Raw genomic sequence first — 15,612 nt, forward strand, 5'->3', positions numbered from 1 at the left:
AAACCCTCATATTTCTCTCAATTGAGGAAAATTAAGGGCACAATTGAATAGCACAACTTGTGTTGTATCACAATATAGGCTCCATTATGCTGTTATATTGGCCTTTACTATGTGATACAAACACTTTTGCAGGGAACAGCGACACTGGGAACACACACATACACATGCATACAGGCAAAACAAATCTATATAATTCAAAGTGAACACAATGATATATCTGAACCAAAGCCTTCGACCCTTTCAGACATTCATTCAAATTTTACAAGGATCAGAACATGCCCATTCAATACAAGTCTGAAAGTCTGAATGCACTTGTCTCACTGGCCTTCAATTTAATTGTGATACGAAGACATCTAACCTTACATGTATGCATACACCTTGTCAGTGTTGTAATAGGCTGGTGTTATAATAAGCATCGGCACCCATTTACAGAATTGAGATGAGACATCGGACTGTGTGATTGGCTTGATATTGGTGTACAACGATGATGTAGCTAGCTACTTCATAGTCCTTCTTAAGGAAGTATGACTGGACCTGCATTGAACCAATCAGAATTGAGGATTATGCTTCGACAACAAACAAAAGATCGAGTTTACCCGAAGAGATTTGTCGGTGTCTATCTAGCTAGCTAGCCAGTTTGTTTCCTTTGATTATACGAGATCAGGCTGCTTATTCGAAACGTCAACTCGTCCCAAAATGCTGTGCTGCAGCATTAGCTAGTTAACGTATTAGCTTTTGTCGTTGAATTCGAGGTTACCCTGATTTCTGTGTCAGCTAGGCTAGCTACAAGCTAATGTCAGCCACAAAAAGCAAGCCATCATAGCCAACTAGCTCGCAAGCTACTTGTTTGTGGCTAGTGCTTTAGCCAGCTAGCAATTGAGCTAGCCGAGCTAACGTTGGCAACTAGTGAGGGGTAACTTAGCTAGCTAATTTTATAGTTAGCTTGTTGAGATTAATTGTTGTAGTGGCTGATAAGCCATTAAGATTTAAAACAGGTTAATAGCCATGTCTGGACAGTCATCGGGCTGTGGGTTTCTTATGTCGGTTGTTGTTCACGGAGACTCGACTCTGAACGAGCAGGAAAAGGAGCTCAACCAGCGACTCCGACGGCTTTATCCAGCAGTAAATGAAAATGAGACCCCACTTCCTCGATCATGGAGTCCCAAGGACAAGTTCAGTTATATTGGCCTATCACAGAACAATCTCCGAGTGCATTATAAAGGTATTAGCCACACGGTTCACGATATATCTTAACATTGCAACTCTTGACAGGTTTCAACTATGATTCCGACTAGCTAGTCTAGCGTTAGCATCAGCCAGGCAAGCGGAGTTAGCTCTAACTACGTAGCTAGCAAGCTAAGTCAGGCTACTAGCTACGCATCCAAAGGCAGTTTAGCACTAGCCAATAGCTAGCATGCTCATTTTTATAACAACAACAGGAGAGGACATCTTGTAAACCAGCTGGTGAGGTGTCGTCAGCCAAAACTGAGACATCCTGTTTTCTACTAGAAATTCTAGTTTTCCTTCACTGCTTCTGAGCTAGCAAGCTACTGTTTAGTAGTGTAGTGATCTAATGCTAGCTCACACCATAATGAACACATAACGAAATAGAGCTACATTATTAGGGCATAGCCATACTGGTACAGAAGGACCACTCTTACAGAGGCATCTGTTTATCTGGCGGAACTGGTATAATCCTGCTTGTTAACTGACGGTTAGTGTTGGTGTGTCAGTATGTGCTTCTTTGACAACTGGTTGTATGTATTATTAGTTTGCCAGCTAGACATAATTAATCCAAATGGGTTGGAAACGTCACAGTTAATGTTAACTTGGTAGCTACTGTAGCTGGTTATGTCTATTTGTGGCATGGCTCTCTTGTCAATGTAAATCCTTCTGCCCAGATGAGTTATAACAAGATAGGCATCTCAACCCCCTCAACATCCAAATGCATTGGAATGATCAGAGGAGTAAACGTTACACTTAACGTTACTAGTACCAATACTTTTGCCCTTGGTCGACTATTCTGGTCTTCCATTTGGCATTAGGGCACAGCTTTTAACTGGAATAGCAAATTTAGCTGTGAACTTGCAGGGTGTGTTTTTTCATTCTCTTTACTTTCCTAAACTCTTCCTACCAGTATGTTCTGTTACAAAATGCAATTTATACCCATACCTGACTGTATACACACATGATCCATAATCACTTGAGCCTGATATACTGTAAGGAGTATTTTGTCATACAAAGACTGCTTAGGTAGTACTGCATGATAGATGGACCGCTACATCAGTTATTGATTGAAGATAAATGTGGCAGTAGGTGGAGAGATAAGAGTAGTGAGGTCTGAACAGGAGGGTGGGACATTGTTTCCTCAAAGCTTTTTTTATGTTGTGGTCGGCAACCTTTAATTGAAAGAGAGGGATATTTAATAACTTATATCTGCAAAGTGTTGAATGAACAAACATGTTTTCAGAAAGAATACTGTAGTTAACAGTAACAAAACTAAAACAGTAAAATGAAATATAGAATGCAATGCATAACAACCTCTGTAAAACAAATATAAACATAAATAATATATTAAAATAATAATAAAGTATGCACTTGACACAAATGTATAATTTTATTCCCTCTGTTCCTCTAATGCAAAATTGGATATGGTCTCCATAGCTTCCCAATACACATGTTTAGATGCTTCCATAGTCACATGGCTCAAAACATATGGCCCTCTAATGACATTAGGGCTACCAAAGGTCAATGGGAGTTTTACTATTTTTCCAAAATGTTGACTTAAAATTAGATGGTTAATTTCCATTAAAAAGTCAGAATGACTTGTTGTAATGAGGCAAATGTAATGATATAGAATTATTGGTTCAGCAGATTTTTAAATACCACAGGTGAAGCCAGCTGTGGAGTAGAGAGGGTGCTCTGGTAGGGTCTGGGCCCTGGGGGCCTTCAACACTTCATCAGCTGACGCTGAAAATGTGCTTTGTCAAGTAAAATAATTTGTGACAGGTATAATTAAGTCAGGGCTCGCTTGACCATGTTGCTGAAACCCCATGAAACTGATTTTTAAGCGTAACTTGTCAACCATTTAATGAACAACAGCCAGGGCAGCATGAACAGTGATGTCTTGAATGACTTAAGTTCATTTCGCCTGACTCAACACATGGTCAGTTACCACCCTCAGGTCTGTGTGTGGTGGGCTTTCTGTGTCTTGGGCTTTTGGGCCAGTGCTCCTCCTCTGTACCTCTCTAACCTCCCACATGCCTTCCTGAAGGTCATGGAAAGACCCCTAAAGACGCAGCGTCAGTGCGGGCCACTCACCCCATCCCTGCCGCGTGTGGCGTATACTACTTTGAGGTGAAGATCATCAGCAAAGGCCGAGATGGGTAAGGCCAAATAGACACACTACTGAAAGAAGTACTTTGATTTGTATGGTATATAAAAAATATAGGAGGTTCAGCTACCAAGTTTAACCAACTTATAGTATAGTCCTAATACACTATAGTTGTACATAATTAAATCATAGTCCTTGACCTTTTTGCTGTTTTTGCCAGAGCAATAGTGTCAGTTTGAGCAGCTGTAGTGGAGCCCTACTCTGTAATTGCCCCAGTTGACCTCCATATATTTGATTAATTAATTGATCCGTAATAATTAATCCGTCCCATCCCTGAAGTATTGTTTTACATTAATGTCACAAAATATGGGTCAACGTGTCTTCGGATGCTTATCTATGATGTGTTCGCAGTGAAATTGGAAATTGATCACAAATTAATTTATTTTGGGACGCACCAATACCATTACTGGGTCTGATACTGTGCTCATGCACTCAAACTCTTAAAAATGCTCTGATTCCAAAAACTGATGTCTTCTGACATGTATGTCAATGTGTAAACATTCAGTGCACAGAAGCACCAGCATCAGACACTGTCAGTGTTGTGGTAATATTTCCAAATTAACAATCGCAACCAAGTGGGTTAGTGTTAGCAACAACAGAAAGGGAGATACTGGGAGGTACAAAAGCAAGTTCTTACAATACAGTAACCTGATTTAAACATCTGAAAATGAAACAGTGTGCATGAAAGATTTTGCACTTGCAGTAGTACACAGCAACCAATATTGCAACAAACTCTAGAAATGGCAAGAGAAAATGTTAGGAGACATAGACATACAAATAACAGAAGTGCTTAGACAATTCATTATGTCTGAAGATCAACCACTGTCAATTGTTGAGAATGTAGGCTTCCGTTGCCTTCGGAATGTCTTGAATGTCTAGCCTTTTTTTATTGTGTCTTTTGAATGACAGTTGCTGAAAATAATCCTGTCATTAGTCTTACAGGATCAACTGTAACATTATTTACCGTACTTGGCCAAAAAGTAAAAGGATATAGTATTGGTGCATCCCGAGATAAACTTTTACTGTATACATTTTACCTTCTTTACAACTTTTTGTTCATTGTTCATTTCTATAACAGGTACATGGGTATCGGTCTCTCAGCTCAAGGTGTCAACATGAACAGACTCCCCGGTAAGTTGACACATGAAAGCCTTTCGTATGCATGCAGAATACCTACAGGATGTGGCTTTATGTGTGCTTACTGCTGTGTCATTGTTAGTTGCCACTGCCTGTGGGATTGTCAGGCGTCATTCAGGCGTCTTCTGTGTGCACATCTTGTGTCCTTGTAAGTGCAGATAATTTAGAATCTGTTCTGCTTATTAGAAATTATTGGGCATAGTGTGTGTGTGTGTGTGTGTGTGTGTGTGGGGGGGGGGCTTATCTATCTAAAGATGTGTGGGAGTGCATTTCTGGGGTGTGTCTAAAGAGACCCGATGGGCTTCTGCTCATTCTTTGGCCTGAAATGACACAGTGGAGCCAGGGTCACATGTTAGCATTGGCGGTTAGCGGTTATCTGGCTTTACAGGCTAGTCTGTCAGCCCCTTTAATACCAGTCACAGGGCCTTAGGACATAGTGTGGGCCCACTGAAAAAGCAGCAGCTTTTTAGGGCAGTACGATAGAGCCCCAATGCACTGCCAAGTCTTTGCAAATGGCTGTTCGCTGTTTGCAAATTGCAAGAGCCCATTCACAAAATGCAACTGAAAGGAAAGCCATATAAAAATATGTTTGGGGGCACTGAAAATTGTGCCAAAATAAGTCAATCAATGGGAGGTCTTGGCATCCAGTTGCAAGTTTTGTGTGAGTGCTGAATTGGCTTGAAATCCCTGTCCGATGTGGAGCAAGACCAAATAAGTAAAAAAAGAAAAAAGGATTTAAAAATAAATGAAAACACAACCGTATTCCAAATTCTACAAATGTCATGTCAAGCATGTCAATGATGCTTTTCAAAAAGAGACGACATGGGAGATCCTAGCCTATAAGAGCAGCACATGAAATGGGAAGCTGGTTATTTACAGCTAATGTACTACTTTAAAAAATATGTATATTTATCTTGTATTTTCCTCAGGTTGGGACAAACACTCATATGGTTACCACGGAGACGATGGCCACTCATTCTGCTCTTCCGGCACTGGGCAACCTTACGGGCCCACATTTACAACGGGCGATGTGATTGGCTGCTGTGTCAACCTCATCAACAACACATGTTTCTACACAAAGAATGGCCACAGCTTGGGTACAGAACATACCTGCTTCTATTGTTTTATACAATGGTAGAATTACATTTGATGTCTTACTGTGCAGATACCCTTTAAAAAAGTTTGCCAATCGTCCCACCCTCTAAGTAATGTCATGTTTATTTTTTAACTGATTAGTAAGCTTGCTGATGCCTTCTACTTTCTTCTTTGTCCAACAGGAATCGCTTTTACTGATCTACCAGTAAGTGCTGCATCCATAACTCAAATTGTGGTATTTGCAACTAGAAAGAACTTAGAATATAGTTTGGCCACACACATTTTTATTTCTTGAAAACTTGTATTTATTCTTAAGAAATGAGGATGTGTTATTCACTGCTGTGTTGCACAGTTGTCCGTTGCAGCAGAATGGCTGCTTGCATGGGAATAGAATAAGAAAAGACTTAGCACAAACAATAATCCTTTGAGCAGATAAACAAGCTTGGCTGTCAGCCAGCATTCATGTGTTTCTCAGTTTGTCCGTGCTGTGCGTCACCTCCCCCAGTCGTCACAAAGATGACCTTTCTCATTAGATCATGAAAAGCAGATCTTGGACAAGTGTCTTCTCCGTTAAAGCTCATGACTCCTAGACACCGTGCATCCAAAAGTCAAGTTCCTAGCTTGATTTCACAGGCTCTTATAAAGAGCCACAAGTGAATTCTTTGAATGCCGAATTTGTTGAAAACGTCTACTTATTTTCGGTAGAATTAAATGATATATTAGTATTATACAAAGCTGTGGGCATGTGTATTTAGCAGTAACAGCTACTAAAAAACAATGCTCTGTCATCTGAATAAAAAAACAGTTTGCAGGAGGACAATGCAGAGCCAAAATGCAGCACGTCTGCCTGTGAGATGTATGGAAAAATCTGTTTGCGCCATACATTTTTTTTTCTCTTCCGACACCTTCCAGCCCAACCTGTATCCCACTGTGGGACTACAGACCCCGGGGGAAGTGGTGGATGCTAACTTTGGCCAGCACCCTTTTGTGTTCGACATTGAGGACTACATGCGCGAGTGGAGGACAAAAATCCAGGCCCAAATCGACAGATTTCCTATTGGAGAACGGGAGGGAGAGTGGCAGTCCATGATCCAGAAGTAAGTCTCTAGATACTACATTTCCCACCATTCTCCGCTGCCATTGGATTGTCCTCTGCATCCTGTTTCACCATGATGACTGGATGCAGACAAAACTCCATTTGAAGGGGATTTGGATTGCGAAAGAGTCTTTACTTGTATACATTTGATGATGTTTTTGTAAATTGTATTAGTTAGAAGAGAACTCATGACTGTAAAAAACTAAGTGATAATGTTGTTCACGACTGTCTAGTCGCCAAACAAAACGTAGCAAGCTACCGGTACAATTGTAGTAGCTTGATCATTTTTACAATTCATTTACAATCACATTTATTGGCCTTTTAGTTCTAACCTGGGAAATTCAAGCATTTAAGAGGGAGAACATGAATTTCAATTCCGAATGATGACAATATATGTAGTTTCTAAAGGTTCCTAAGGTGATCTCTTATGTTGTGTGTTAGGCATGGGGTTTCATTTGAACATGATTCCTACTGAGTATTCTCACTGTCCAACACAGAATGGTGGCGTCCTACTTGGTCCATCACAGCTATTGTGCCACAGCTGAAGCCTTCGCCAAATCCACTGACCAGGCTGTGCACGAGGAGCTGGCCTCCATCAAAAACAGGCAGAGTGAGTTGTGGGTGTTGATTTGTGAATTGGTGAATACAGTGTTGAATGGGCGAAACTACGAATGTAAGAATTCACTGTTTATATGGTGTCGGTCCTTAAAATGTCCGAACACAAGAAATTGGCATCCTCATGCTTGCAATGCCCTGTGTTCTTCAACATGCTTGCAGAAATCCAGAAGCTGGTGCTGTCAGGCAGAATGGGAGAGGCCATCGAGACGACCCAACAGCTCTACCCCAGTCTGCTGGAGAGGAATCCTGACCTCATGTTCATGTTGAAGTGAGTCACACATTTTTGCATGCATGTATTTTCTTGTCCATGTCACCTAACTAGCACTTATGAAAGCCCTCATCTATTTTTCCTCCAAGCATTTTTTGTATATTGCCATAACACACGTTTTAGATTTTTTCTGGTTGTTTTATAGGTAAAAGCCTATTCTGGACTAAAGGTTGTTGTAATTTCTTAGTGGATTAGATCTTTGTGTCATGTCTACCTTTTATACGTTATATCCCTGTTGGATTATTATTATTACACTTTTCCTTTCCCTTCTAACTTCTCATTCATCTCACTTTCTTTTTTATCCGGACTGTTCTCTCTACCCTTTGACTGAAACCCTCCTCTCCCTCTCTCTCCACCAGAGTGAGACAGTTTATAGAGATGGTAAACGGGACAGACAGTGAGGTGAGGTGTTTGGGCGGACGGAGCCCCAAGTCCCAGGACAGCTACACAGGTTCACCCCGCAACTTCAGTAGTCCCAGCCACAAAGCCAGTGGCTCTCAGGCCTACCTCACAGGTACATGTGGACGCAAGACACACACACTTCCAATATTCTAGGAATATTACCTCAGAGTAGCGGTGTTTGACCCAATTTACTCTCTCCAAGTCTGTTGACGATAAGTTATTTTTCAAGTAGATTTCCACCTAGGCAAAAGGTCTCATATGTACCTCCTATTAAATCTGTATTCATCTCTAGTTTAGTGATATATGTTTTGACTTTCTCCTCAGGGTCCGACAGCAACTGCTGCAATGGCGTGACCTCCAGTAAGACCCACCCATCCCCCTCCCATTACAGCCACAAGCCCTGCACCCCGGGGCCCGCGCTTCCCACAGCAGAGGTCAGCCTCAATGGCAGCAGCAGCCAACCCCTCAACACCAGGTAATCCATCTGAAGGGGACTGCTCGTCTGTGTTTACCAAAAATGTATTTATGAACTCAAATGATCCGGACCCAAAGCTGCAAAGACGGCGGGGCTTTAAATAAAGTTGGGTGAACGAAAGCTTGTTCTACTTTACTGTACTGTCTAATGTTGCTAACATTGTGCCTTAAATGGTATATATTAGGGACCGAAGATGGGGTGGAGAAAATATCTACGTCTCTTAACAGATTTTCTACCGCTTGGTTCTTTGTATTGTAGTACTGATGTGGACATGGAAGAGGATCATTTCAGTAATGGAGTCACCGAGTCCTCCTCTAACGGCTTCCTCAACGGCAGCTCCAAACATGGAGCCGAGCCGGAGGACTGCGACGCTGACATGGGTGAGTCGGCTGTTCCCCCAAACACGCAGGAGTTACGACCCTGGACGAAGCCTGCGTTGTTTTCTGTCACATGGTGTAAACAGTAGCCTCATGTAGGAGATGTTGTCGCCAACAGAGGTGGAGTCCACCCAGTCCAAGAGGCAGCTGTGTGGGGGGAGCCAGGCAGCCATCGAGAGGATGATTCACTTTGGCCGGGAGCTCCAGAGCATGAGCGAGCACCTGCGTCGCGAGTGTGGCAAAAACTCTGCCAACAAGAAGATGCTCAAGGTAGACGGATCCTGTTTAACAGACGTCAGGAAATGAATGGATACATTATTATTTGAACACTGGGTGGGCTTCATTTGCTTACCCGGGCGTATGTGGTTTGCTCTTAATTATAAGAAACCATTCAGAGCACGTTTGTCATGAATTGATCGATTGTCGAAGAGGGAGTTTGAGACTGGGGGAAACGCCCCTCTCTCTTGCGTGTGGATTCTGGAGTTAACATTTGTGAGCACAATGAAGCCTTCTCATTCAGCCTCCTGCTCTCCCTATAGGATGCGTTCAGCCTGCTGGCTTACTCTGACCCCTGGGGCAGCCCTGTGGGATATCAGCTTGATTCAATCCAGAGAGAGCCGGTTTGCTCCACCCTCAACAGTGCAATATTAGGTAGGTAGATGAATCTATGACACGTCTAGCATAGCTGCATCTCATTATCATGTCCACTGAATACTTTCCGAGGCAGTCACTAAAGGGGTAGGTCATTATGTTTAAACATACTTTCTTTATCTCGTAATGGAAGAAGTACATACAAGGTGCTTGAAAATACTGGACTTTTTACCAATAGGTGCTTCTCACTGCTGCTTGAAAACAAAAAATGATCTGGAAAACAGTAAAAAAAAATATATATATTTAAATTTGTATTTTTATGCTTTCAATAGTGACAATGCATTCCAAAAGATAAACCTTAAAAGGACTATTTTATATAAATGTAAATAAATTACAAAGAATACCTTCATATCCTAAAAACACCACCCAACAAACTTCAACATTTTGATGCTTTGTGCCACTTCAGCCTCATTTATTTATTTGATCCCTTTTAACTGCAGACACCCTCGTTGACGACTCCTTACAGGGAAACTGACTGCACTGAAAATGTTGATTTACTGAATTGCACCCCTTGTCAATCTTACATGGCTTCTCTCCACCTTTTCCAGAGACTCATAACCTACCCAAGCAACCCCCTTTGGCCCAGGCTGTGGGCCAGGCCGCCCAATGCCTGTCAATCATGGCACGCTCCGGCAGTGGTTCCTGCGCCTTCGCCTCCGTGGACGATTACTTGCACTAGTTGCAACGCGCGCGCACACACACACATGGATACATATATATATACACACACACACACACACAAAGGTCTGTTTAGTTCTAAACCCTCTTAGCTCCTAGACCCTTGTGTATGCTTAAAGGACCAAATAGGTGTGATGAGAGCACCACCTTTTTCTCTGATGGACCGAGGTGAAATGCTTCCCACTTGTCCAGTCCTCGCAAGCTACAGAGGTCAAGCGTGTAGGAGCTGGTGGCTGACTAGACAGAGTCTTAGGACACACGAATACATGCCGCTCACCCCCCATCAACTTAAATCTCAATCCCCATATTTTGGCTAGCTGTGCTAGGTTGCATACAGGCTTCACAAGACTCCTACACAACTTGGTTGACTGCAGAGACTAGCCATAAGTAGCTATCAAGCAAGTGACCTTGATCAGCTCAAACACGGATCATCTTTGTGGGGTAGGGTTAGGGCTAAACCCCTTTCTCTTTTCACACAAAGATGGTACATTTCTCACTTTAGAGACCATGCCAATCTTGGTCTAACCCCCCCCCCCCCCCCTCCATTGTCATGCCCTAACTTCTATTTACCATTGGTTCACAAACTTGAGATTGTGCTGATGACAGGGGTGGGGGTGGGGGGGGGCAATACAACCACAGACAAAAAAGTGCTCTGGTACATGTTGTCAGTGTCCTACAGGGCTAATTAAATGCATAATTATTGACTCCCTAGCGGCTAGTCAACAACTACTTATCCTAAATATCAGAGATTGCAACGTATGTAGACGCGAACTTTGAAGAAGCAAGCGGGAAACTACAGTCTCCTTTTTCTCCTTTTGTTTTTAATCTTGTTTATATTTTTGGGGTAAAGTGTGGAAAAGAAGAGTAAAGTGAGGGCAACTAGGCTCTGGTTCTGTATCCTGGTTTACACGGCATGGTGCAAATTATTATTTTGACCTGCTTACACAGTATATTTGTTGAGTGCCGGTAAGAGTGAAATCCACCAAATAATAAAGGTCCCAATCCCACCAATCCTTGACAGTGTGTGTACATGTTAACATTTATATGAATCAAAAATTATTATATTAAGAGTGAGATATTTAGCTATCAAAAGAAAGTAAACAATACAAAAACAATCCACATTGCTACTATCCGACAGACAACTGATCGATTGTGATGGTCAGTTACAGAGGCTGTCAATGTTTCTTTCCCCAGGTCCTCTGTGGTTGGTGAGTTCACTCTCCTCCAGACTACCTAAGTATCCCACTTTTTGCAACTGCACAGCAGCGGTGATGCAATGTCGTTTGAATTTTCTTAATGTATTGTCTAGATTTGTCCTGTATCAACACAACTCAGGAGCCAAATGCCCTTTCTCCTTTATGTAATTGCAATTCCTAGTTACTATTGAATGGGTTTCAGTGGGGCTCATAAGGGGGCTTTTCAGACTTGAATAAAATAAAAAAGTTATTTTAGCCCCCATTTAAACTAACAGCATGCTACCCCTTTGAAGAATGTCATGGATTATTCCTCTCATACTATACCAGTTAATCAAATGAACCAACAGCCAGCTAACCATAGCATTGGGTCTGGGTCAAGCATGACCACTCCCCCCTAGGTCAGACAGCATAACCAACCACACCCTAGCAACTTATTAAATTGATTATTCATGTGTGAAAAGCCCTATTAGTTTGGCCCTGTGAGGTAGTTGGGGATTGTCGGCACATTAATAATTAATCCCAGTCTACACAGACTTGCTTTTTCCTCCCTGTTTACCAAACCCTTCTATGGCTCAGTATTCATGCAGCAGAAACATGATTTACAGTATGTCAACTGTGCCGTGGCTGCCACATTAACAATAAAGAACCAAATACCTAGGAAGAGGACACTGGACCTGTGTTTTAGCCTGTCTTTGTGCTTGCTGTTGCCAAGGAACTGAAATACTAAGGCTAAATGCTAATACTACACCAGTGCAGTACTTCAAATCCCTAGTGGTTTCTAAGTAGGCCTAACTTGGCATTGAGTTCTTAAGGTTGGAACTTACTGGTTTGACATGAGCTATCACATCTTTTGGAATCTTGTTTGACAGTGTCCTCTTGATCAGAACCTATGCATGCCATAGTCGTTGGTGGTATGATCAAGTTAAATGTTTTATTTCCACCAATCCATAGTGTATATGGATATCCATAGGTATAATACAATGAGTTGTCCACCGCTAGTTTGTGTCCATTGAAAAAAGGGATGTTCAGTTGTGTAAGGGTGAAATGATTTATATTTAAATAAAAGAAATAACAGCATTTGTCTTGAGAATGCCTAGTGCTGGGACTTATTGTGACACACACTGCAAATTGTGTTGACACAAATAAAACCTATCACCTTCAGTTTAATTATAAAACTCCTTAGCAAACATTGTGTATAGATTTATACAGAAGTATTAACTAATCATGGCATACATTGGCAACGACCAGTTTGTCCTTTACAATTAGAGTAAAACATCCAGTGCCTTAAATGCTTATGAAAGCTTTAATCACCATTTGAGATTAAGTGACTTGCAGAGTTGTATATGATGCATTTATGGAGGGTAATTGTTCAGTATTCAGAAAGAACAACTGTGACTCACTGTCCAAAGACAACTGCTACTGTGACATCACAACCTCCACTCCACTGGTTAACCCCTCTTCACTACTTCAGAATGCAAAATAAGGATATTTTGTTCAGACTTCAATTTACATGCATTGTTTACAATGAGCTTTCTGAACTTGCCCATTTAGATGTTCATAAACTGGCAATCCAGATTTCTTCAGGAGGAAGAAAAACAACAGAAGATAAATAACATCCAAACATTCCACTTTTCAGTTTGAGGAAACATTTTTTTTGTGAATCCATCGTTTCTTAAACTTCTCTGCCTTCTCTTTTTTCTTTGTGGCTGTAAAAAACAAAATGACACATGATTATGCTCAGGTTATGCCATGCTTTAGTTCTTCTGATACATTTTGTATACTCATCCCTTAAACACGGAAGAACTCACCCCAATCCTTCTTGACAAACTGCACAGCGGCACTTTTGTTTTGCCCTCTCTTATTTGCAAGGGAGAGAAGTTCATTGTCTGTGAGGAGACAATATGGATTTCATGAGACATTAGGAGGTAAAATTATTTTCACACAAAATCGTCTAAAGGGGTTATAAAAATGTATTTTCATCCACAATTTATTCAGTGGACACATTTTGAGTGGGTTTCTTCCCTTAAACAGCTGCTCAGGTAAGTCCTGACGTGAAGATCAGAACCAACATGGCTGTATGTAGATCTGTGTATAAAATGTTTTAATCAAGGGAAAATGTATGTGTGTTTGGGCCGTGCTCATACTTGTGGTTCTATGACTTTGTGCTCCGTACAGTCTTGATTGGATGAAGTCCACAGCTGCTTGTTGTTGGAAGTTGGCAGAGGGTCTGCCTTTCAGCCTCATCACACTGTTGTTCCCTTTTAAACTGTGATGGAACATTTTAGGGAGTAATAATTGTGTTATTTTCTTCCCATGAAAGTCAGTATTTTTTACTTTAAATTGATGGGTAATTCTGCTGCCATGCTCCCATCATCACTCCAACTGAAATCGTTCCTTACCTCCTGACACCGTTATCTTGGTTCTTATCCGTTTCCTTCTCTTCTGTTCCATCCCCCTCCTCTGAACCACCAGTCTCTATATCGCTGTTCTCCTTTTCTGCTGTGGAAGAAGAAAACAAACCATACTGGTAAAGTCATAGGTTATAAAAGAGCTGTACTAATTGGTAACTGTCTTGAAAAACTTGCCTGCAAGAGGCTATTTTGACAGGAATAAAATGCATGCCTAAACTACATTTTTTTACTTACTGGTCACATGAATTCATTATCTATTGGACAAAATGTGCATCATTCTCCATCATTTAACTTAATTTGAGGCCATTTCATAAACCATGGTTTTTAATAGGTGTAGCTTGTCATCCGTTGAGCCACAATTAGCTATCCAAGTGAAAGTAATGGTGTAAAGGCACTCACCTTGAACTATAGAAAGATTCTGCTTCCTATAAAAAAAGAAAGGTTGGTTAACATTTTTAATGTTATTAGAATCAGAATTTGGTTTATTCGCCATGTATGTTATACAAACACGGAATTTACAGTGGCAGGGAAGTGCAAACACAAAAAATATACGAATCTTGAATTACGTAAAGGTATAATTATTGTGGTAATAAGTGATCCTCTGCACTTACTTGGGTTGGGCTATATCAATTTCCTCCAATACATCAGAAGGAAGAAGCCTTTTTTTCTGCAAAACATTCAATAACATCAAAACGTTTCCACAGAAATTGAACTTCACTTGTATTGACCCAAAACACTCATGTCAATAAACGGAACATAGATGGATTTTCATCAAATATAATAGGGCATAGGCGTTTCACTATGAAAAGCCTGAACTATGGTGACATTCCGTGTGCATGATTTGCCTGTCCACGATTTCTCATTCGTTGCATCGGTGTGTGAGACGCAGTCTGCGCCATAGACATATGCCTACAACGTAATCGCTGCTGTAGTATATAACAAAAGTAAAATACGCTAATTGGGATTTAAGCCTTAAATTTAGTTAGGTCCTGGCATCCAAAAAGCCACCCAAAAATATATGCTAGTGCTACAAAGCTTTCAGCCTGTGAGATTCCTACCTTCTGTTCCTGAAAGAGCTCTTGTCGCCGCCTTCGTTTTTCCTTTAGCAAATTTTTTTCTCTATTAACAAGAAGAAAATATAAATGTAAATAAATAACAATTACGAAACCCAAACATATTGCCGCACCAAATCATTTCGATACAGTAGACTAGTGAGTCCGTAGCCTACTGGTAGCTGGCGTCATTTACCGTCTGGCCGTCTCCAATGCATTTTTCATTCTTTTAATAGCGGATGCTTTAGAATCTTCAAACGTGACTTCGTCGGGAGCCTCATCATCGCTAGAGTTTAGACCGAGGTCGAAATGTTCTGTCATTTTTTCAGTATCTGTTGTACGATCCCGAAAACTTTTCCCATGCTGCCTTTTCGCCATCTTGAATGTATGCCCACGTCATCAATCTACGCCGTGAGGTCAAATGGCATACCGTCAGGTGCAAAGAGGTTGCAAAAATTATTATTAGTGGTTGCTAACGGTCTAAACTCTGTGCATGAAAAAAAAGATGGGACGGGATACAAATGGTAATTAATGTGAAGACAAACTGACTAGCAGTCACCAGATTTGCCACGCTTCAAAACGTGTCTAATAAAATGCATCTCTGATCCAGAGCCATATAAAATATATATTTTTTAAATGTATATTTTTAAATGGCTCTACTCTGAAAATACCAGGTATATTAGGTAATATAGTAGCCTAATAGGTTGTAGGCCTATCACATCACATAAAATGATTTTCCAGCCTACGCTTTCTAATGACGTA

General features: G+C 41.1%; 2 protein-coding genes across 3 annotated transcripts; one reads left to right on the top strand and one right to left on the bottom strand.

The window, feature by feature from the left end:
- Positions 1–513: 513 nt before the first annotated feature.
- On the top strand, positions 514–11,202 carry ranbp9 (RAN binding protein 9). The gene is made up of 14 exons (XM_084708146.1): positions 514–1,222; positions 3,275–3,386; positions 4,473–4,525; positions 5,461–5,628; positions 5,809–5,831; positions 6,539–6,723; positions 7,220–7,332; positions 7,500–7,608; positions 7,968–8,122; positions 8,335–8,485; positions 8,744–8,865; positions 8,981–9,132; positions 9,402–9,513; positions 10,062–11,202. Exons 1-14 carry the CDS (start codon positions 1,006–1,008, stop codon positions 10,190–10,192), a joined length of 1,803 nt encoding a protein of 600 aa, XP_084564272.1. The 5' UTR covers positions 514–1,005; the 3' UTR covers positions 10,193–11,202.
- A 1,214-nt stretch (positions 11,203–12,416) lies between these two features.
- nol7 (nucleolar protein 7) lies at positions 12,417–15,259 on the bottom strand. Of its 2 annotated transcripts, none has more exons than XM_084708149.1 (8): positions 15,047–15,259; positions 14,857–14,917; positions 14,410–14,465; positions 14,198–14,223; positions 13,787–13,883; positions 13,532–13,653; positions 13,196–13,273; positions 12,417–13,093 (listed from the first exon to the last, which is right to left on the bottom strand). In XM_084708149.1, the coding sequence occupies exons 1-8, from the start codon at positions 15,226–15,228 to the stop codon at positions 13,020–13,022; spliced, it is 696 nt and encodes a 231-aa protein (XP_084564275.1). In that variant the 5' UTR covers positions 15,229–15,259; the 3' UTR covers positions 12,417–13,019. The 2 variants fall into 2 exon arrangements, with proteins under 2 accessions (XP_084564275.1, XP_084564274.1); XM_084708148.1 differs by having other exon boundaries at positions 13,787–13,886; positions 15,047–15,258.
- Between the last annotated feature and the right edge of the window lie 353 nt (positions 15,260–15,612).

This window comes from Hypomesus nipponensis, chromosome 10, assembly GCF_054491055.1.
Source record: "Hypomesus nipponensis isolate SF chromosome 10, ASM5449105v1, whole genome shotgun sequence".
In the NCBI taxonomy this organism is placed as follows: Eukaryota; Metazoa; Chordata; class Actinopteri; order Osmeriformes; family Osmeridae; genus Hypomesus; species Hypomesus nipponensis.

Coding starts and splice junctions, on each gene's coding strand:
- ranbp9 (XM_084708146.1), top strand. CDS start 1,006: ATGTCTGGACAGTCATCGGGCTGTGGGTTTCTTATGTCGGTTGTTGTT. Junction 4,526..5,460: donor CAACATGAACAGACTCCCCG/GTAAGTTGACAC, acceptor TATTTTCCTCAG/GTTGGGACAAACACTCATAT. Junction 8,866..8,980: donor GGACTGCGACGCTGACATGG/GTGAGTCGGCTG, acceptor TGTCGCCAACAG/AGGTGGAGTCCACCCAGTCC.
- nol7 (XM_084708148.1), bottom strand. CDS start 15,228: ATGGCGAAAAGGCAGCATGGGAAAAGTTTTCGGGATCGTACAACAGAT. Junction 13,274..13,531: donor ACAAAGTCATAGAACCACAA/GTATGAGCACGG, acceptor GTCTCCTCACAG/ACAATGAACTTCTCTCCCTT. Junction 13,094..13,195: donor GTTTGTCAAGAAGGATTGGG/GTGAGTTCTTCC, acceptor TGTTTTTTACAG/CCACAAAGAAAAAAGAGAAG.